General features: G+C 37.8%; 1 protein-coding gene across 4 annotated transcripts in view; it reads left to right on the top strand.

Moving 5' to 3' along the window:
* Window positions 1-24,125, top strand: part of LOC127410041 (SLAIN motif-containing protein 2-like) — a 45,132-nt gene that overhangs the window by 4,327 nt on the left and 16,680 nt on the right. For all 4 annotated transcript variants that reach the window (XM_051645043.1, XM_051645042.1, XM_051645041.1 and 1 more), the window contains exon 2: window positions 8,402-8,544. In XM_051645043.1, coding sequence (XP_051501003.1) covers window positions 8,402-8,544 — 143 coding nt within the window. The remainder of the gene's footprint in view (window positions 1-8,401; window positions 8,545-24,125) is intronic.

The raw sequence follows: 24,125 nt of genomic DNA, 5'->3' as shown, positions 1-24,125 counted from the left end.
AGGGGCAACTCAAAATAATTTTTTTTGGTAATCAACATTAAGCCACAAATTCTGTCGATTGAGCTTAACTTGTATTAAAACCTGAATATTCCTTTAAGTGCCCTGAAAATAATATCACAATGCAGAAAATCTTAATGGGCAAAACTGTAGACAATATATATATATATATATATATATATATATATATATATATATATATTTATTTATTATTTATACTGTATTAATTTGGGGTACATATATCCTGGACTTTTTCTTTTCTGAATGACAGCCATGGTGTCATATTTCAACATTGTCATTTAAATCACACACAAATTAGGCATTTGCATCTGTCTTGTGTAGGCCTCAGACAGGCTCAAGGAGATCAGCTCCACTAGATGTACATACTGCATTGTATATCATTGCTGATTTATTTTAAATCACACAAACATTTGACTAAAAGCTCAAGACAATTGAAAGTTGGCTCAGGGTGACAAATGCTTAAAAAACAGACAACACTAAAATGACAAAAATCCTAAAATTCACTATGACTGATAACACAGCATCAGTAAATGTGTACTTGTCAACTGCTTGTGTGCCTCAGTTATTTTCAAAATAATGGGTTAATGTAGTAGTTGAATATATATTGTGGTCCATATATATAGAATTTTGCTCACTTATCTGGGATGTGGCTTCTGTTTCTTATTGTGCTTGCAGATACAGTCGGTGTATGCTTATGAACATGATGAGCATCATAATGTTTTGGCTGGATTGATTGTCAGTGTGTAATCCATTGTTTGTGTTTGCTTTAATACGTGTCTGAGAGATTCTGTGGCTTAGGTCAATGTACTCAGACTTTCCTCTCAGAATGCTGTAATCCTGACACTCAATCCTGTTTGGTCGGATACTTTGTAGTGGTAGCACAACGCTGGGAAATCCCTGCAACAGCTGGACTCCAGCAGATGAATGAGCTCACTTTAGTAAAAAAACCCCCAAAAAATCATCTGTTATAGCACTAAAAATATAATTAGATTTACTCATTACAGTTGGTAGAACTATAACAAACTTATCAAACCTAAAAGATCAGAAGTAATTACAGCAAAGAGTGTATGTAATTGATTTAATTTTCTTAGTCGTGGTTTTGAAAGGATAAGAGCATATGGTGTTTGCTTGTTTTATAAAGGATTTAGTGGTGTTGTTTAAGGTCACACAAAGGATTCATATGGGTCTCAGGCTTATCAATCCCTTTTCAGGGCATTCTGTAAGCAAATATGCTGACAAGATAACAAGATAATGTGTTTATAATTGTGTTAAATCAATGAACCTTTGACATGATCAGTCAGTGCACAGTAATCCAAAATCAGATCTATGGTTTGACTTTGAAATGTGAATGCTGCTTTTATAGCAGTTTCTTTCGCTTCTCAGGAGAATAGCTTGCCACAAGAAATGCATATTCTCCTCTCTTTTTCTCTCTTTGTAAGAGGGACTATCCAGTGTTAGAACTGACGGTCATGAAACATTTGTGAGTCAGAGTTTTGATCCAGGCTGATCGAATAGGTTTCTCAGAGGAAGATATATGAGCGCTGTACAGGAAGAAAACATTGTATTTGCACAAGTTTTGTGAATGAAATCTGTTTAAATGAGATATCCGCATATTTGCAGATGGTAGGTATATGATAGAAGTTTATAGGAATATTCTGGTTTCAGTACAAGTTAAGCTGAATCAACAGCATTTCAGACATAATGTTGATTACCACAACAATTAATTTTGACGTGTCCCTCTTTTTCTTTAAAAAAAAAAAAAAAGCAAAAAAAAAAAAAAAAGCAAAAATCTGGGTTGTAAGCAATTCTAGCCATTCTAGAATTCCCACAAACTGAGCTGTTGGATAAGCCACGCCCCCTCTTTCCAAAACCCCGCACTCCAGAGATACTAAATGAGTTCCGATTTTAAGCAGAAACGGTTGTCAAAAACAACAGCAGCAAAATAGCGGTGCAGGAAACACTGTATTGTACTACACTTATCAATTTAAGAGGTGATACTCGTGATATGGCTGATACGAGTTCATTGGAAGACTTTATTAGAATCAGAATCAGAATGAGTTTTATTGCCAAGTGTGCTCACGTACACAAGGAATTTGTTTTGGTAATATGAGAAACAAGCAAGTGCACACAGAACATTACATTGAGACACAGAATATAAAACAAGGTTAGAGTATAAATAGACATACAAAATAAATAAAAAAAATAGGACATATAACATAGAATGACATATGTACATGTGCAAGTGGTAAAATATGTGCAAGGTAGGGTATAACTGTATCTACAGTTATTGAATTAAATATGAGTGAATTAACATATGTACATTACGTATTTATACATTAATTGTTGTTATATTATATTGTACAGCTTCAGTTGATAATGCAAGTGAACCGTAATACTAAAATAGTATGTCTGTGCAGTGCTCACAATAACACAGTAAACTAAAAACATAAAACAAGGATTAAATAATGATGGGGATAAAATATACTTTATTAAACATGAAAAAATATGCTTAAAATGCAATATAACAGTTACAAGAAGTCAATTTCAGAAGTCATAAATATTAGTAAACATGTCACAGTAACTTCCCCCGACAACGTAGATACATTGTGATCGCTTAACACACGAGTAATGTTCGATTCATACAAGCATGACAAGCAATATAAGCTTCAACAACCCTACCAGAAAAAATATCCAAGCATTAAAACTAGTAAACAACTTCGCCAAACAGATAATAGATAAACATCCATCCAGATTGTTGCGATGCTGTCTGGAACTGTGTGAGTGTGACTGACTGAACTTCTTTGTTCTCCCCTTTTACTCCCCAATTTGGAATGCCCAATTCCCAATGCGTTCTAAGTCCTCGTGGTGGCATAGTGACTCGCCTCAATCTGGGTGACTGAGGACAAATCTCAAATCTCCGCTTCTGAGACCGTCAATCCGCGCATCTTATCACGTGGCTTGTTGAGCGCATTACTGTGGAGGCCCACGCTATTCTCCGCGGCATCCACGCACAACTCGCCACACGCCCCACCGAGAGTGAGAACCACACATTAGGAGGTTACCCCATGTGACTCTACCCTCCCTAGCAACCGGGCCAATTTGGTTGCTTAGGAGACCTGGCTTGAGTCACTCAGCACGCCCTGGATTCGAACTCGTGACTCCAGGGGTGGTAGTCAGCATCAATACTCGCTGAGCTACCCAGGCCCCCATTTCTTTCTTCTTTTTAACGGCTACTCGCAAACTAAAACAGTGCATTACCGCCATCTACTGTTTACATGGGAAGGAGACAGCTGGTTCTTTTTTCCTATGTTCACGGACATGACGTAATAACGCAAGGATGTACGTCATAAGCCAGTGATTTTGCGCCAAATCGGACCCGATTTGCTTAAAATACAAATCATTTTTATAGGCTTACCATAGTGAGTCGGGGTGAGGTAAGGACAGTGTTTGAACACTGATTGTTTATGTACTCTATCAATAATGGCAATTTGTTAATTTTTAACCAAAAAATCTTTCATATTGCAGTTTTAAATCAAAGAAGCATAACATGCATGCCTGCTACATTACTATTTTTTATTGGTAATTGTTTTCACAGCCCCTGAGCTGTACTTTTTTTTAATTTATTTTTTAAGAACTGTCAGTCAATTAATTTTAATCATGAATACGAAAGGCCCTCACATAAATATATAATATATTTAATATATAATTTAAAATAATTATATATATATATATTAAATATTAGGCTATAATTCAGAAAATTCAAATGATATCTTATTCATCTATATTGTGGCAGCAGTCAAGTAAAGCATTTAGACAATACAAAATATTTTGTTTTATTTCTATATCATTGAACATAACCCTATTATTGGCCTACATCCCTCTGCTCTATTTTTAATTGTTGTTTTACTCGTCTGTCAGGCGGACACTTTTGGAGCGTCTCACTTTAGTTGTGTCACTAGTTTTCAGCACCTCTAAGCACTGTGTTTTTAGGACGCTGTGTCAAGTTCAACATAGACTTGAAAGACATTATAATATAGTTTTCTTTATTGTGGCAGTAAAAAACTTTGTTGACCACTTCACTTCTTGCTGTGATGTGATCCACAACAACAGCTGCTTTTGTCTGAGGTCAGCAGAAATCAAGACTTATGCAGTGCCGCTGTTCTGTCTGTTATCTTGTCTCTTACCCCCCCCCCCCCCCCCCCCCGCCTCCCGCTCTCTCTCTCTCTCTCTCTCTCTTATATTTCTCATGCATTTCTTATATGGTCTCTGACAGTTGCCAGTTCTGAACTGTCTTGCCTTTAGAAGCATTTAACATACATACCTTGAATCATTTTAAACTCTAACTGGTGTGTTTCAGCAATCCATTTGATTTACAGAAATATTGCCAAGTTTACAATCATACCAGTTAGGATGGATGAAGGGATGTACATGAATCAACAAAAGACACAACTTTAATTTCCACAAGCAGACTGATTATATTGTCCTCTTGGTGCTAAAAAATAAATGACTAAAATACTTTAGTCATAATCATTTGGCCCCATATTTACCAGATAGTAAACAAACTCCTTGATCAGCTGATCTAAACAGTGCTTTCATGCAGCCCGATTAATTCAGGTCTCAATGACTAAGCAAAGTGCTTTGGCTTGCACAATATGAAAGAGCTGTGTACAGATTGCAGTTTACACCTTACCCTGAGGATTAGAGAAACTTTATTGGGTCATTTGGCAGAAGGCCAGCTTTTATTTAAGGGAAAAGGTGTATTGCTGAATAGGCCACCACCAACCAAGGCATCTTAAAACTTCACTCAGCATTAGGGATGCACTGAAAATTTTTGGTCTATCAATACCACATTTAACAAAGACCATTTCAAGGACATAAACAATAACAAAGGATTAAGAACGCTGCTGCGCTTGTCTTGCCCTGAAGTATTTCTGATAGCTGCACTTTTATGACCCAGAACTGTCAAAATAAAATGACTAGCGTGTACATTTAGTCTAGTTAAAACAGAACAAACAAGATATGTGCAAAAACTGAAAATAAACCATGTGGTGTCAATACCAGTTCCTTTAAATATGACACTGAGTCAACAAATTTTCTCAAAGAACATCAAATGGAATCTGATTTACCGGAAGTGACTTATCCAGATGTGTTGTTGATACTGAGCGCGCTTACGCAAAAGAGGTGATGAAAGGGTATCGTAGTTTAGATGCTTAAAATTATTTCCTCAGTAGAAAGGTCGGGAATATTGGATCTCTCCCATTATAACAAATAACGCTGGTAACACTGCAAGCACATAACTTGAAGATAATGTTTTTTCTTTTTAATTATATAAAACAAACTTTTCTCGTGTGTCTCTTTCTTCTGCGGTAGCTTCTATACTACTCCAGCTACTCTGAGATCTGAGTAGAAATGACTGTAAATGTAAATGACTTGTGAAGCTTCATTCATTAAAATGAGAGCAATCTATAGTCACTTTTAGAGCACATAAAGAAATACTCTGACTGAGCCCATAAAGTAGAATCCTCTAGCGCCGGCCACAGAGGAAAAACATCAGCAACTATTGCCATAGATTTTTGCCGATAACTGAAAGTTCCAAAAAGCAACTATCGGCACCGATTAATCGGTAAAACCGATATATCAGTCTACCTCTAGTTACATGTTCTTAGGAGTGCCAACTAGGGCTGTGCGATATGGCCAAAAAAATTATCACAATATTTTTGTAATATATAATATATCATTCGATAATTATATTTATCCCGATATGTATTTCATGCTATTAATGGGGCAAAACTGCATTTCACATGTTTGTTAGACCTCAAGAATGAATTAAACATATCTTGTTTGTTTACAAGTAAACTCCAAAGGGTAAGCTACCTTTAAAGTACAGTTGAAGTCAGAAGTTTACATACACCTTAGCCAAATACATTTAAACTCAGTTTTTCACAAGTCCTGACATTTAATCGTAGAAAAAATTGCCTGTCTTAGGTCAGTTAGGATCACTACTTTATTTTAGAAATATCAGGATAATAGTAGAGAGAATAATTTATTTCAGCTTTAATTTCTTTCATCACATTCCCGGTGGGTAAGAAGTTTACATAAAATTTTTTATTTGGTAGCATTGCCTTTTAATTTTTTAACTTGGGTCAAACATTTTGGTTAGCCTTCCACAAGCTTCTCACAATAAGTTGCTGGAATTTTGGCCCATTCCTCCAGACAGGACTGGTGTAACTGAGTCAGGTTTATAGGCCTCCTTGCTCGCACATGCTTTTTCAGTTCTGCCCACAAATTTTCTATCGGACTGAGGTCAGGGCTTTATGATGGCCACTCCAATACCTTGACTTTGTTATCCTTAAGCCATTTTGCCACAACTGTGGAGGTATGCTTGGGATCATTGTCCATTTGGAAGACCCATTTGCGACCGAGCTTTAACTTCCTGGCTGATGTCTTGAGATATTGCTTCAATATATCCACATAATTTTCCGTCCTCATGATGCCATCTATTTTGTGAAGTGCACCAGTCCCTCCTGCACCATGCTTCACGGTTGGGATGGTGTTCTTTGGCTTGCAAGCCTCACCCTTTTTCCTCCAAACGTAACGATGCTCATTATGGCCAAACAGTTTAATTTTTGTTCCATCAGACCAGAAGACATTTCTCCAAAAAGTAAGATCTTTGTCCCCATGTGCACTTGCAAACTGTAGTCTGGCTTTTTTATGGCGGTTTTGAGCAGTGGCTTCTTCCTTGCTGAGCAGCCTTTCAGGTTATGTCGATACAGGACTCGTTTTACTGTGAATATAGATACTTGTATACCTGTTTCCTCCAGCATCTTCACAAGGTCTTTTGCTGTTGTTCTGTGATTGATTTTCACTTTTCGCACCAAACTACATTCATCTCTAGGAGATGCGTCTCCTTCCTGAGCAGTATGATGGCTGTGTGGTCCCATGGTGTTTATACTTGCATACTGTTGTTTGTACAGATGAACGTAGTACCTTCAGGTGTATAGAAATTGCTCCCAAGGATGAACCAGACTTGTGGAGGTCCTCAATTCTTTTTCTGAGGTCTTGGCTGATTTCTTTTGATTTTCCCATGATGTCAAGCAAAGAAGCACTGAGTTTGAAGGTAGGCCTTAAAATACATCCACAGGTACACCTCCAATAGGCTAATTGGAGTCACATTGGCTAATTGCCTAAAGGCATGACATCATTTTCCGGAATTGTCCAAGCAGCTTAAAGGCACAGTTAACTTATTGTATGTAAACGTCTGACCCACTGGAATTGTGATATAGTCAATTAAAAGTGAAACAATCTGTCTGTAAACAATTGTTGGAAAAATTACTTGTGTCATGCACAAAGTAGATTGCCAGAACTATAGTTTTCTAATTTGAATGGTTAACAGATGAGTTTTAATGACTTCAGCCTAAGTGTATGTAAACGTCTGACTTCAACTGTATACTCAGTTTAGGATTTAATCCTACATAAGGTGTGTAACCTCTTAATTAAATTTAGCCAATTTCATCCTCTTCAGCTGACGTTTGACTCCACTGAAAGACTTTCTTGTGATGCTCCACAGTCCAGTTCAGTATGTGCTGGTAATGCACCATAAGCTAGATTGCCAACCGCCAATAAACGTCACAAGAAGAAGAAAAACTTTCTTGCCTGTGACAGTGCTATGGATCATGAAAAAATGTTTAACTAAATAGTACTTAAACAGCAGTGGTGTTGAAGTCGGAGTTGTTGTGTTCAGTCGATATCGCTGTACTGCATTGTCAATGTTGTCTTGTTCGTACACAATGATGTTAAATTAGCCAGATAGCTAGCTGCTAGCTAGCAGCTACCGAGCCTCATTGCTGGTTTACATGACAGTAGGGCTGCCTGCTAAATCTTCCAAAAAGACTGATTTCATTACAGTGATATTATTAGCTAGTTGTGTTTATAACTTTGCCAAACTGCTCGCATTTTTAGCAAGACCTACCTGATTCTATCGTCTAAATGTAGAACATAGACTAACTATCGAAAATTACTCTAAAGTTTATCATCGATATCGAAAATTATTTTTTTCCGAAAAATTTGGAGATCGTTTTATCGCCCAGCCCTAGTGCCAACCCTACTTCTACATATTGTAGCTATTAGCCTATTATTTCTGGATTTTTTACAAAGTGTGTTACTAGTTCATTATAAATAAACCATTGGTTTTTCATATCGGTGTTTTCATGCTTATTATATGTCGATGGTTTTAATTTGGTCCACAATTGGCCGATAAATATTGGCATCTGATACATCGGTGCGTCTCTACTCAGCATGTTTCTTAATTAAATGTTTGTGTGCATAATTTGTGATGAGAGCATGTTTATTCCATGTGACTGACCTCTGGCTTCTGTTTCTGCAGGTTGTATGAGGCAAAGTTGAACAGTCCTCTGCAGAAAGCCTTGAGTCCCATTGTGTGGTGCAGACAGGCTCTGGATAACCCCAGTCCTGATATGGAGTCTGCCAAACGATCTCTCTTACACAGACTCGACCTTACCATGTCAGGTACCAAGCACACACAAATTATTTTATTCTTTTTTTTTTTTATTTCTGCTCTTCCATTCTACCAACTTTTATTACTCTGTCTTGCAAAACTTAAACATTTGATTTGCTGTGATGTTTTGAATATTGTTGTTTTGGGAATTCTGCTGATATAAATGTGTAACTTAAGGTAAAGTTATCAAGTTGCCTGGCATAAATGAGGTTTTGAGTTTTGTTGAAAATGTGTGACTGTTTTGAAGAATTAGTTAGAATGGGTTGAAAATGATAAAGAAATCTGGCCACGGCCACAATTTTCCGGTTGAAAGTGCATTGATGTGTGTACGGATCTCATCCACACTGGATTGGAGTTTTCCTCCAGCGAGGATGCTTTTGATACTTTCGAAAACACAATCTAGTACCACACACTTTGGAAAATGATGACGTTAGGAAACAGAAAACTGAGTTTTCGAACAAAAACATTTTAGTGTGGACATGGCATCAGTAATGTTTTCCACTAGACCATATGCAGTAATTTTCCAGCAAAAGTATTTGATGTATATTACATCTGTTAAATTACAGTTGTACAAATATACAGGTGCATCTCAATAAATTAGAATGTCGTGGAAAAGTTCATTTATTTGAGTAATTCAACTCAAATTGTGAAACTCGTGTATTAAATAAATTCAGTGCACACAGACTGAAGTAGTTTAAGTCTTTGGTTCTTTTAATTGTGATGATTTTGGCTCACATTTAACAAAAACCCACCAATTCACTATCTCAAAAAATTAGAATATAGTGACATGCCAATCAGCTAATCAACTCAAAACACCTGCAAAGGTTTCCTGAGCCTTCAAAATGGTCTCTCAGTTTGGTTCACTAGGCTACACAATCATGGGGAAGACTGCTGATCTGACAGTTGTCCAGAAGACAATCATTGACACCCTTCACAAGGAGGGTAAGCCACAAACATTCATTGCCAAAGAAGCTGGCTGTTCACAGAGTGCTGTATCCAAGCATGTTAACAGAAAGTTGAGTGGAAGGAAAAAGTGTGGAAGAAAAAGATGCACAACCAACCGAGAGAACCGCAGCCTTATGAGGATTGTCAAGCAAAATCGATTCAAGAATTTGGGTGAACTTCACAAGGAATGGACTGAGGCTGGGGTCAAGGCATCAAGAGCCACCACACACAGATGTGTCAAGGAATTTGGCTACAGTTGTTGTATTCCTCTTGTTAAGCCACTCCTGAACCACAGACAACATCAGAGGCATCTTACCTGGGCTAAGGAGAAGAAGAACTGGACTGTTGCCCAGTGGTCCAAAGTCCTCTTTTCAGATGAGAGCAAGTTTTGTATTTCATTTGGAAACCAAGGTCCTAGAGTCTGGAGGAAGGGTGGAGAAGCTCATAGCCCAAGTTGCTTGAAGTCCAGTGTTAAGTTTCCACAGTCTGTGATGATTTGGGGTGCAATGTCATCTGCTGGTGTTGGTCCATTGTGTTTTTTGAAAACCAAAGTCACTGCACCCGTTTACCAAGAACTTTTGGAGCACTTCATGCTTCCTTCTGCTGACCAGCTTTTTAAAGATGCTGATTTCATTTTCCAGCAGGATTTGGCACCTGCCCACACTGCCAAAAGCACCAAAAGTTGGTTAAATGACCATGGTGTTGGTGTGCTTGGCTGGCCAGCAAACTCACCAGACCTGAACCCCATAGAGAATCTATGGGGTATTGTCAAGAGGAAAATGAGAAACAAGAGACCAAAAAATGCAGATGAGCTGAAGGCCACTGTCAAAGAAACCTGGGCTTCCATACCACCTCAGCAGTGCCACAAACTGATCACCTCCATGCCACGCCGAATTGAGGCAGTAATTAAAGCAAAAGGAGCCCCTACCAAGTATTGAGTACATATACAGTAAATGAACATACTTTCCAGAAGGCCAACAATTCACTAAAAATGTTTTTTTTATTGGTCTTATGATGTATTCTAATTTGTTGAGATAGTGAATTGGTGGGTTTTTGTTAAATGTGAGCCAAAATCATCACAATTAAAAGAACCAAAGACTTAAACTACTTCAGTCTGTGTGCATTGAATTTATTTAATACACGAGTTTCACAATTTGAGTTGAATTACTGAAATAAATGAACTTTTCCACGACATTCTAATTTATTGAGATGCACCTGTATATATATATATATATATATATATATATATATATATATATATATATATATATATATATATATATATTTTTTTTTTTTTTTAAATTTTTTTTTTTGAGAAAGAAATATATATTTCCTGACACCTTTATAATGTTTCTTAAAAATATTATTTTTCAATATTTGTGTTAAATATTGGCATGGCAAGCAAAAATCTGAATGAACAGGACTAGTGAGTTGAACCTAGTTGAACCTTTTCATAAGCTTCCACTTTTATACTACGTGTCATGGCTCTCTATCTGTGCTGATTTTATTCAAACTCATTGCTTCCTCTTTTCAATCTCAGTTCTTCCTTTCCTCTGACCTCAATTTTCTCTCTTTTGCCCTCTACCTATCCACTAAGCTCCATTTTGGCTCTGATTCTCTCTCATCCCCCTTCCTTGCTGTGATCAGTCTGTTACCATGTGTGAATATGTTTTCAACATGAGGCCTAGAATGTTCACTGGGCTTTTGAGAGCCTCTACATTTGTGTGTGTGTACACATCTGTCTGTCTCTCCTCTAATTGTAGGTAGAGAAGAGTTATGACAGGTTTCACTTGTAGTCTTATTTGTAGGGCTATTGCTGTTTTTAGTCAGGTATGCCCATGTGACATGCCTTAAATTGAGCAACTCTCTATAGAAGGAGACAGACTGTCCACGCTCCACCATACTGACATGTGACCACCTAACCGAGACTTTCACAACACACACTATGTGGCACACAAATGTCTTATACTGTGGAGTAAGTGACTTTATTACTTTTATCAGAGATAATTCTTGGCATTCTCCTACACTTGACTTTGCTTTCTAAACTGGCATCATCTTGAGTGACATTACAGATAACTCCCAGATCATAGATCAGAGTTTTCCATTAAAAGATCCAATCTGCAGTGTCAGCCTTTGATTACCATTTGGAACAGGTCCAGGCGTGAATCATACTTGACATTGTGTGAGACAGATGGGTGTATGATGTCATTGTTCTAAATGGAATTGTAATATCATCATAGTGCATACAGCAGAATTTCATCCTTTGATCGTTTCCATGTCACATTTCCAATATAAGTGGAAGGGTTTCAGTTATTATTATTCAGTTATGACTTAGAGTACAAACAACCTGCAGAAGACATTGATTGAGATGATGATAAAAGAATTTCATTGTGTTTTGATAAAGCAACAAAAGATCTCATTCACCTCCTATCCTGTGTAAATCTCATACAAACCTATTGCTAGCGGACATACACCCCATGCTGACTGTGCAGGGTGTGTAGCATGGTTTCCAAGTTACCTGAGTCATCGCTGGTTCCCTAGAGCCTTTGCCAAGACAGTGAAGAGAGCCAGTGCAGGCGTGTGGGATGCATGTCAAATCTCCATCCTATTGGACACACCTTTTAGCTCCTTTTGTCTCTCTCTCAGTGCTTGTTTCTCAGTGTGTGTTTATTGTTGCCCTTTTCAGAACTGGTTATTACTGCAGAGTGCATAAATGTGTGTGTGTGTGTGTGTGCAAGAGAGAGAGAGAAAGAGAGAGTATGTAAGAAAGAAGCATGTTTGCACAGATTAATGAATTCCGCATAGTAGGCTGAAGAGTCTGTTGAACTTTTGGCCTGACTCAGCACTCTTATAAGCTCTTAAGTCAGAGTTGGTTTATTGTCATTTATTTCCTGTGTGGGAGGAAAGTGAGTGAAATCCAGTGACTACTGGAACCACGGTGCAGTTACAGACCATACGACGTAATAAATACTAAGCATGATGGGTCTCATTCACTTATAACTGCATGCATTTTGCGTAGTTATACGCACAGGTAAAGTTCTTACGAGAACTTTCCATGAGATAAGCATTGGGTGCGTATGTACACATACAAAATTGTTTTTCTTTCTTTCTAATGTTAAAGAATATGGATTATTCTAAATGGAGTGTGTGCCTCAAGTTAGTAATTCGCATAAAACATGCCCACATAAGGGCTTTCAGCACCATCGCTGCAGAAAGCTGAGGCTGCAGTGGGCCTACCATCTGTGTACCTCAGCAAAAATCGAGATTCATCAGACCAGTCTATATTTTTCCAGTCTTTAAAGGTGCAATAAGTAACAATTGTTTTTTTGCCAATGTGTGAACGGCTTGTAACGCAACTTAAAAAATGAGCCCTTCCCAGACTTCCTAGGTTGCCTATTAAAGCCTGTAGACTGATTTTCATGCGAAGGGAGCGGGTCAATTTTGCCGGGAAAATCAAAGGATGTGACGTTTATGCGCGCTCCCGAGAGCCTTGCCTCAGTGCTTCCGCTATTCAACAGTGACAAACTGCAACACTAGGTAATGTTATCTTAGAGATGGAATCCAGCAAACGGCTGGCTCCCAGCACAACACCGACTCCTACACAAACTCAGAGTAAGCCAAAAAAAAAAAAAAGAGTATCTACTGAATCCCGTCTGGCTAAGTGGGAACGTGATCGTGGACAAGTGAAAACTAGAGTGATCATCGGCAGGGCATTTGATTCTTGGAGGGACCTTCGTTCGGTTTTGGGGATCAAAACTGACCCTGAATTGGCATTCTTCTTATTGGACAGGTAAGCTTACATAACCATGTAATGTAAAGTGCTTCGTAACTTTCAAATAATTTCAACGATCTTCTCTTTATACTAAAAGTCAGGTATACAGGATCAATTTAAGCAAATATGCTGGTTTCTTATTCGTAGTACAACATATGACATACAAAACATACAATAGTGCAACATAACAGTGCAGTGCAACAGTAAACTGTCTGCTATAGTTCGGTAGTATGTAGCTGTATGTGTGAATCATTATGCTATGTTAGCTGATAAGTAGTTTTAGTTTAGTCTCAAAGTTTGTACTCGCTGGATGTTTCTTGTTTTGGCACCATTCTGAGTAAATCCTAGAGAATGTTGTGTGTGAAAATCCCAGGAGATCAGCAGTTACAGAAAAACTCTAACCAGCAGGTCTGGCACCAACAATCATGCAATGCTCCAATTCACCAAGATCACATTTTTTCCCCATTCTGATGGTTGATGTGAACATTAACTGAAGCTCCTGACCCATATCTGCACAATTTTATGCATTGCACTACTGCAACACTTATGAAGTTCTATCACATCAACTTATAAACTGTTACTGTTTTAAACTAATAGAGACTCAAAACTTGGTGAGCTGCCTACGTAGACCAGATTTTAAGGCATCATAGACATACTACTGATGCTAAGATTGTTCCATAAGGTAAAATACCTTCTAAGATACCTTCCTACATTGTGACAAGCCCAGTAAAAAAAAACAAAAAAAACATCCAAGATGATGGACACAGCAAGAAAAATGTTGATTATAAATATACTTACAATTCATTGAGTACCGAAAGGTATTGATTAAACAAAAAACAAAACAAAAAAGTGTAATTCAATGAAAAATTGATTACTTCCCCCAACATTTGTTTGTGTGACACACTGAGTTACTGCCTATGTAGAGCGTTCCAAATTGCTAACTTATGAGATTCCATTTCAGTTAGGATGCTGCCTTACTAGGCAGCAGATAACATTGCATCTCACCAGGTTTTGTAACGGAGCCACAGAGTTAGCTTTGAGCTGGATGCTTCTATTCTAAAGTTTATAACTGTGTTCTCCTTTGCTTTGTAAAATATTTAGACGGCAGATATATTGCAGTGTGTCTGCTTTGTGCTGTGTCTGTTTTTTTCTAGCCATGGTAACCCATCCCAGGGCTTCACATTTTCCTCAGAAATGCAAACAATCCCAGAAGGTTGAAGTCATTGCCATGGTTGCATAACTCATGAGAACAAAGGGAGTCACAGGGGTTTGATAGGAGGTTTTCTTAGGATTTGGACTTTGGATCACATACTCCACTGACAAAACTAAAACATCCTTGCCAATATTAATTGTTTATACAAATATTTTTTGTGCAAGTTCTCAGATTCTCTCAGGTTTTGCATACTTTTGCATTCCCCTTAGCCAAGAATTTTCACTCTTTCTCTTTAAACTTATCTTGCCCCTGCAGTGAAATTCACAAATTAATCTCAATCCTGTTAGACACTTGGGAGGACTCTGTTTCCGTTTTGATATATCATTTTTTTCCCCCTCTGTTTTTTCATCTACAGCTCAGTTTTATCTTGTTTACTTTCAACATCACTCTCCATGCAGGGCGTAGATTCCTAACCCTAACCCCAATAATCAAAACAAGCAAGTACAACCCCCCCCTCCCCCATGTAAATGCTTCACGCTGCAAAAATCCCATATCAGTCGGGCTCTAGTCTCTGTGTATCCTTGCATTCATACTCTGTACTTTCCTTTGTTCTTCATAGTCTCTTTTTTTCTTTTTTTTTTTTTTTTTTGTCTGTCTGTCTTTGTCACTGTGTCTTCTATGGCTACTCATGTGAATTGCTCTTAGTTATTAGTGTTATTTATATGGTTCAGTTGGAGTTCTTTAATTCTTTAATTCACTCCACAGATTTCATATTAGCAAACTATACTTTTGGCAAGTCGTTTAGGACATCTACTTTGTGCATGACATGAGTAACTTTTCCAACAGTTGTTTACAGACAGATTGTTACACTTTTAATTGACTATATCACAATTCCAGTGGGTCAGAAGTTTACATACACTAAGTTAACTGTGCCTTTAAGCAGCTTGGGAAAATTCCAGAAAATTATGTCAAGCCTTTAGGCAGTTAGCCAATTAGCCACTGATAGGCTATTGGAGGTGTACCTGTGGATGTATTTTAAGGCCTACCTTCAAACTCAGTGCCTCTTTGCTTGACATCATGGGAAAATCAAAAGAAATTAGCCAAGACCTCAGAAACAAAAATTGTGGAGTCTGGTTCATCCTTGGGAGCAATTTCCAAACACCTTAATGTACCACGTTCATCTGTACAAACAATAGTATGCAAGTATAAACACCATGGGACCACACAGCCATCATACCACTCAGGAAGGAGATGCAATTTGTCTCCTAGAGATGAACGTAGTTTGGTGCGAAAAGTGCAACTCAATTTCAGAACAAGATATATCAATATAACCTGAAAGGCTACTCAGCAAGGAAGAAGCCAATGCTCCAAAACTGCCATAAAAAAGCTAGACTACAGTTAAGTGCACATGGGGATTTCTTTTTGGATAAATGTCCTCTGGTCTAATGAAACAAAAATGTAACTGTTTGGTCATAATGACCATCGTTATGTTTGGAGGAAAAAGAGTGAGGCTTGCAAGCCAAAGAACACCATCCCAACCGTGAAGCATTGGGGTGACAGCATCATGTTGTGGGGGTGCTTTGCTGCAGGAGGGACTGGTGCACTTCACAAAATAGATGGCATCATGAGGAAGGAAAATTATGTGGATATATTGAAGCAACATCTCAAGACATCAGCCAGGAAGTTAAAGCTCGGTCGCAATGGGTCTTCCAAATGGACAATGATCCCAAGCATACCTCCAAAGTTGTGGCAAAATGGCTTGAGGACAACAAAGTCAAGGTACTGGAGTGGCCATCACAAAGCCCTGACCTCAGTCCGATTACCTAGTGTTCCGAAATTTGTGGGCAGAACTGAAAAAGCATGTGCGAGCAAGGAGGCTTACAAACCTGACTCAGTTACACCAGTCCTGTCTGGAGGAATGGGCCAAAATTCCAGCAACTTATTGTGAGAAGCTTGTAGAAGGCTAACCAAAATGTTTGATCCAAGTTAAACAACTAAAAGGCAATGCTACCAAATAATAACAAAATGTATGTAAACTTCTTACCCAGTGGGAATGTGAGGAAAGAAATAAAAGCTGAAATAAATTATTCTACTTTTTTAATAATGTTTTAATAATATCTACTATTATCCTGACATTTCACATTTCTAAAATAAAGTAGTGATCCTAACTGACCTAAGACAGGCAATTTTTTTCTACGATTAAATGTCAGGGCTTGTGAAAAACTGAGATTAAATTTATTTGGATAAGTTGTATGTAAACTTCTGACTTCAACTGAATGTTGCTCTGTCCTTTCATTACTATGGGGTTTTCTCTCTGTCCCCCCCTTCAAAATGGGTCATGCTTGACATACAGTGGTCATTAGATGTTAAAGCCCAGGACCCTTATCCTGTAATGAGCCCCACTGTCTTATTAGCCTATATTTTCCATGCCAAGAAGAATAGTACAGTTTTTGAAGGATCTTTTTAGTCCTTCAAAAGTGATTCTCTTAAGTGCAACCACTTCATTACCCTCTATGTTTCTCTATTTCTGTAGATGTATATGTTTCTATTTCACAAAACCAGTAATATTCTTACTCCATGCAAAGTATTGCCGGTGGAGAGAAAGCTTTGGATGAGCCAAACCATCGGATGGACTGGAACAGATTGGCCATTGGCTTGCTTCAGCTGCATATGTGGAGTTAATGATATTGTTAAATATGGAAAAGACTAGTGGTATTTCTGTTCTGGCTTGGATGCTGCTTGCATGGATAAAATTGGAAAACAGACAGCATGCTCTGATATAAATGGCTTATATGGGACCATATGGCCATGAATCGGTAGGTTACTATGGAACAGTGCTAGGGTACTTGCGTTGTATTTATAGCAGAATGCCTGGGCATTGGTGGTTTTATATGGGACAGCATGTCTGGGTGTAGGTGAAGTGAGATGAAGTTTTATTAATATGAGATATTAATTTCATCATAATAGAGCACAACCGTCTGGTTCCGGAAGTAAAATTCCCTTTAACATTTTTTTATTAGTTAATTATAAAAACTTTTAATAAGTGGACTTTCACCCTCGCGAGTTCAAATCCAGGGCGTGCCGAGTGACTCCAGCCAGGTCTCCTAAGCAACCAAATTGTCCTGGTTGCTAGGGAGGGTAGAGCCACATGGGGTAACCTCCTTGTGGTCACAATTAGGGGTTCTCGCTCTCAATGGGGCACGTGGTAAGTTGTGTGTGGATCGCGGAGAGTAGCATGAGCCTCCACATGCTGGGAGTCTCTGCGGTGTCATGCACAGCGAGCCACGTGATGAGATGCGCAGATTGACTGTCTCAGAAGCAGAGACGACTGGGGCTTGTCCTCCGCCACCTGGATTGAGATGAGCAACCACCATGAGGACCTACTAAGTAGTGGGAATTGGGCATTCCAAATTGGGAGAAAAAACTTTTGATAAATGAAAATAGAACTTGTCATTGCATTTTTTGTCTTGCTTGTGATAAATCGATTAATTGTTGTTATTACTATTATTATTATTATTATTATTACAGAGAATATTACATTTTACTATACAAATATAATATACATTTATTCCATTTTTTAATTTCTTTAATTTCAAGCATCTAGCTTTTATTTTGAATTGTGCTTTTATTATGATGTGTGTTTTTTGCCGGAAGCTTCACTTTTCCGACAGGGCCCAGTGTGAACACTGAAGACTCAAGTCATGTCGAATTCTCATATCTTTACACTGGCCTTTGAGTCTGACAAATGAAATGTAGGACACAGTTTTGTAGTGTTTGTGTTTTAGATTACTGGTGTTTGTGTGTGTGGTCATTTTGAAATGTTATGTTTTAAATTTTATTACTGTGAAGCACTTTGGTGAACTATGTTGTTTTAAATGCTATATAAATAAAGTTGAGTTGAGATTAAAGCACACATGCTGTGATTTAATTATATAACTATGTAGTCTATATGTGTTGTGTAGTTCACAGTGGATTAGAGTTCTGCTTTGTCATCTCAAACAACGTGAATGGTTCTCAATGTCTGTGGAGATTTATTTAAAGTACGCAGCTCATCCACGCTAAGATTGCAGCCTTCAGTGGTTTAATAAATCACACTAGGACATGTCACGATTTTAGTTTGATTAATTGTCCATTTCAGTGTAAAAGGAGTAACAGAGCATGCGTTCAAAATAAGACTGTGAGCATTTTAAAGCAGTTGTGTGTCAGTCATACTGCGCGCTGGTTCCGGACAGAGTTGGTGCTCGGTACTTCCGGTACTGCAGAAACACTAGTATAGTTACATCTTTTTTATTTTAGTACCGACTTGGTACCGAAGTACCGGTACTTTTGACAACACTAATAACTTTTAAAGCTTTAAAGACAAAATGACCTTGAGCTCCAAAATTGTTAATCAATGGTATATGCTTCTGCTGAAGCCATCAGCCATTTTTTTTTTTAAATCGCATTTAATAGCAGAAATTTTGGTGAATGTAAGTGTAATTACACTTTCCATGATACTGCAGAGAAGGATCCACCAATCAGAGAATCGTGGAAAAGTGCACCAGAAGAGCTTAGCACTCTCAGGATGTCTCCCTAGACTCTCAAACTACTTAAACATATAATATATATATATATATATATATATATATATATATATATATATATATATATATATATATATATATATTTATATATTTATATATTTTATATATATATTTGTGTGTGTGTGTGTGTGTGTATGAATGTATGAATGAATGAATGAAATATATAGACAGATACACCGATCAGCCACAACATTAAAACCAGCTGACTAATATTGTGTCGGTCCTCGTACTGTCAAATAAGCACCAACCCGCATTTCCAAATAGCATTCTATGATGCTATTCTTCTCACCACAATTGTACAGAGCGGTTATCTGAGTTACCGTAGACTTGGTCACTTCGAACCAGTCTGGCCATTTTCTATTGTCCTCTCTCATCAACAAGGCATTTCTGTCCACAGAACTGCCACTTACTGGATGTTTTTTTGTTTTTGGCACCATTCATAGTAAATTCTAGAGACTTTTGAGTGTGAAAATCCCAGGAGATCAGCAGTTACAGAAATATTCAAACCAGCCCGACTGGCATCAACAATCATGCCACGGTCCAAATCACTGAGATCACATTTTTCCCCATTCTGATGATGTATGTGAACATTAACTGAAGCTCCTGAACCATATTTGCATGATTTTATGCACTGCACTGCTGCCACAAGATTGGCTGATTAGATTATCACATGGATGTTTATGAATATTTTGTAATTAACTTAAAATGTATTATTTCTATACTTATAATTAACAACTTTAAATCAATAGTTTTATATTTTTCCATTTTTAATTCTATTACATTATTCTTAATCCTTTGTAGAATTGTTGTAGTTAATTCCCTATACTATAAAAAATACTTGTTTGCTTCAAATCAATGTTTGTAATGTTTCACCCCTAAGGAAAAAAATTACTGTTTATTTTCAACGAAGTGCCGACTCCTTAACAGGTTATACTATCTTTTATTCTGTGTGCACGCCCTGTTTAGAATACATTAGGTTTATTGTAGGCTACATCACAGGCCTATTTTTTCTATCCTATGCCTAATTATTATTATTTATTTTTTTACATCGTAACTGTTATTGGTTAATAGCTGTCATATTAGATCAATGGCTAATGGACGACTGCATCACGCACACATTTTCAGTGCATTTTTTTTCTCTCTCGTAGATTTGGCTTAGTCTACCTGTTAATTATTTTCAAGAATGTACTGACTGTTTTAATATGTTAAGTAACTTTTACGTGGTGAGTCCTGCACTATTCATTCAAGTGATTTCAATAAATATGCCTGTTAAATATTCACTAACGTTGATTCAGTGATTGCGTGTCATGTTCTTTATTTAATGTACAATGATCATAATGCAAGGGAGCACGTTGCAGATAAATACCCCTTTTCAGTGGAATAACTTCGGATTTGAAATAGATTAAGTATTTTAAATGGGTCGCATAAACACTTTTTTTATTTTATTTTTTTTATACTGTTTTCTGAAGACTGGTTTCTTTTTAGACTAATTGACTTCAAAATTTCCATTGAAATGTCAGTGAAATTAGTCGTTCATCACATCCCTAATAGTGAACACACACAATGCATTCATAAAGTATTCAGACTAGAGGTCTGTAACCGGACGGGACCAAGAACCCGACGGGTTTCGGGCTGGGTTTGGTCAGTTTTTCAAGTAGGACTTCAGGTTCGGGGTCGGGTTCGGGTTTGTAATTACAGAAAAAATACAGTCTTATTCAAACTTGTTTCACGCACGCACTCTCACTCACACGAACGGACGAGTTAGGGGCTGTTCACACCAAATATGTTTTTGTGCGCGTCTGTTCTGTTTTCCCATTGTTTTCCTATGTAAACATGCTGGACGAATGTCTTTGACTGTTGTGGCATGTCTCACTGTTTCTTCAGAGTCTCGCGCAGGACCAGGGCTGTTTAAACACCGTGTCAAGTTAAAAATAAATTAAAATATTCAAAAACGCATGTCGAGACACCTGCGCTCGGTTTCATTCTTTGCACTGCGTCTAGATTGTTTTTTTTAGCGCAGATGTCACAAAGATTCAACGTTCTAAACAAATTCAGGCTCTAAAGAGGGGATTGTTGCATTGTTTCATATTATTATTATTTCAGATTGTTCTGCACCAAGCAAAAAATAGAGTCAGTGCTTTTTTCCGTTCTGCTCTAGTGTATTGAGGGGCTGCCGTGCCTTGTTAAAACTGTATGTTTATTGTTTCAATACTGTTTCTAATGTTGCCTGTATGCTTACATAAATATAGCCTATTGCAACAGTACTTGCTTGGAGAAGAAATTATAAAGATAGTGAGCGATTTCGGGTTCGGGTCAGGTTCAGGTTTATAATCTGACGGTATCGTTTGGGCCAGTTAGGGTTGGGCCACACGGTCATAGGTACGGGTCGGGTTCGGGTTTCATTTTAAGGCCCGTGCAGACACTCCAATATCCTATAATGACAAAGAAAAAAAAAGATTTTTGTTAACTTTAGACCCTTAACCCTGTACTTAGTTGAAGCACCTTTGGCAGCGATTACAGCCTCAAGTCTTTTTGGGTATGATGCGACAAGCTTTGCACACCTGGATTTTGGCCATTCTTCTCTGCAGATCCTCTCAAGCTCTGTCAGGTTGGATGGAGACCGTTGGTGGACAGCCATTTTCAGGTCTCTCCAGAGATGTTCGATTGGTCTCATGTCTGGGCGCTGCGTTCAGCTTTTCTTCAACCCTGACCAGTCCCCCAGTACCTGCCGCTGAAAAACACCCCCACAGCATGATGCTACCACCACCATGCTTCACCGTTGGGATGGTATTGCGCAGTTGATGAGCAGTGCCTGGTTTCCTCCAGACATGATGCTTGGAATTGAGGCCAAACAGTTAAATCTTTGTTTCATCAGACCAGATAATCTTGTTTCTCACAGTCAGAGTCCTTTAGGTGCTTTTTTTGCAAATTCTTGCACTGAGGAGAGGCTTCCGTCTGGCCACTCTTGCCATAACACCCAGATCGGTGGAGTGTTGCAGTTATTGTTGTCCTTCTGCAAGTTTCTCCCATCTCCATACATGATCTCTGGAGCTCAACCAGAGTGACCTCTCTTACTAAGGCCCTTCTCCCCTGCTTGCTCAGTTTGGCTGGGCAGCCAGCTCTAGAAAGAGTCCTGGTTGTTCCAAACTTCCATTTAAGGATTATGGAAGACACTGTGCTCTTGGGAACCTTCAATGCAGCTGACATTTTTTTGTAGCCTTCCCCAGATCTGTGCCTCGACACAATCCTGTCTCTGAATTCTGAAGGCAGTTCCTTTTGACCTTATGGCTTGATTTTTGCTCTGAAATGCATTTTCAGCTGTGAGACCTTACATAAAAAGGTGTCTATATAAAGCATGCCCAATCAATTGAATTTGCCACAGGTGGACTCCAGTCAAAGTGTAGAAACATCTCAGACATGATCCAGAGAAATGGGATGCACCTGAGCTAAATTTCAAATGTCATAGCAAAGGGTCTGAATACTTATGTCAATGTGATATTTCAGTTTTTTACTCTCTTTTTTAAATTTGCAAAGTTATCAAAAATCTGGTTTTTGCTTTGTCGTTATGGGGTATGGCGTGTAGATTGTTGTGGGAAAAAAAATGAATTTAAAGCATTTTAGCATAAGGCTGCAACATAACAAAATGTGAATAAAATGAAGGGGTTTGAATACTTTCTGAATGCGCTGTATTTTCCACTAATTTCTTTGGTTTCATCTCCACAACTTTTTTCAGAAACTACTATGCCATTATTTGAATGAGTTACCACTTAATGATGTCAGTCTGTTATTATGTTATTACTATGGTAGCAGCTGTGGTTGGTCACTTTATGTCAGTCTGGTTGACTCTTCCTGTCCAAGTCAGCAGTTTTAGGCTACAATAAATTACAATATTGACCAGACTTAGCCAATAGTCTGACTTGTGAGCTACATTGTTTCAGGAAAGGTTTTAACGACAAGTCTATTTCTGTTTGTTGAAGACACTGCAAAACACTCATATGACACAATTTGTGTGCCCATGTTTTTATATATTAACAGTCCTTCACCCCATATGTCTAGTCTGCTTGTAGTTTGTGTTTTATCTGTTGGGTTGACATATAGGGCCCTATGAAATCAGTTTTATTTTTTTTCCACAGCAAAGCATCACAGTATTAATGAAAGCATTGATGAAAACCTTTAATCAGTACAACAGCACACTTACTTGAGAGATGTTGCCTAAATATAATGTAATTATTAATTATATATTATTATTTTTATTGTTATTACTACATTGAATGTTACATTTTACTTCTAGTAATATATTTCTGTCAATTCTTTTTCCATTTCATGCATCTAGTTAAATGGAGATTTTATTTTGGCGGAAAATCGAATTAAGCACTTTCCGTTTGTACATTTGAAGTCAGAAGTTTACATACACTTAGGTTGAAGTCATTAGAACTCATTTTTTAACCACTCCACAGATTTAATATTAGCAAACTATAGTTTTCGCAAGTCGTTTAGGACATCTATTTTGTGCATGACACAAGTAATTTTTCCAACAATTGTTTACAGACAGATTGTTTCACTTTTAATTGACTATATCACAATTCCAATGGGTCAGAAGTTCACATAAACTAAGTTAACTGTGCCTTTAAACAGCTTGGAAAATTCCAGAAAATGATGTCAAGCCTTTAGACATTTAGCCAATTAGCTTCTGATAGGAGGTGTACTGAATTGGTGTACCTGTGGATGTATTTTAAGGCCTACCTTCAAACTCAGTGCCTCATTGCTTGACATCATGGGAAAATCAAAAGAAATCAGCCAGGACCTCAGAAAAAAAATTGTGGACCTCCACAAGTCTGGTTCATCCTTGGGAGCAATTTCCAAACACCTGAAGGTACCACATTCGTCTGTACAAACAATAGTACGCAAGTATAAACACCATGGGACCATGCAGTCATCATACCGCTCAGGAAGGAGTCGCATCTCCTAGAGATGAATGTAGTTTGGTGCGAAAAGTTCAAATCAATCCCAGAACAACAGCAAAGGACCTTGTGATGATAATATAGAAACAGGTAGACAAGTATCTATATCCACAGTAAAACGAGTCCTATATCGATATAACCTGAAAGGCTGCTCAGCAAGAAAGAAGCCACTGCTCCA

Source organism: Myxocyprinus asiaticus, chromosome 19 (assembly GCF_019703515.2).
Source record: "Myxocyprinus asiaticus isolate MX2 ecotype Aquarium Trade chromosome 19, UBuf_Myxa_2, whole genome shotgun sequence".
Taxonomy (NCBI): Eukaryota; Metazoa; Chordata; class Actinopteri; order Cypriniformes; family Catostomidae; genus Myxocyprinus; species Myxocyprinus asiaticus.
The sequence above is the reverse complement of the archived record's forward strand: the minus strand, read 5'-3'. Positions and strand labels throughout refer to the sequence as shown.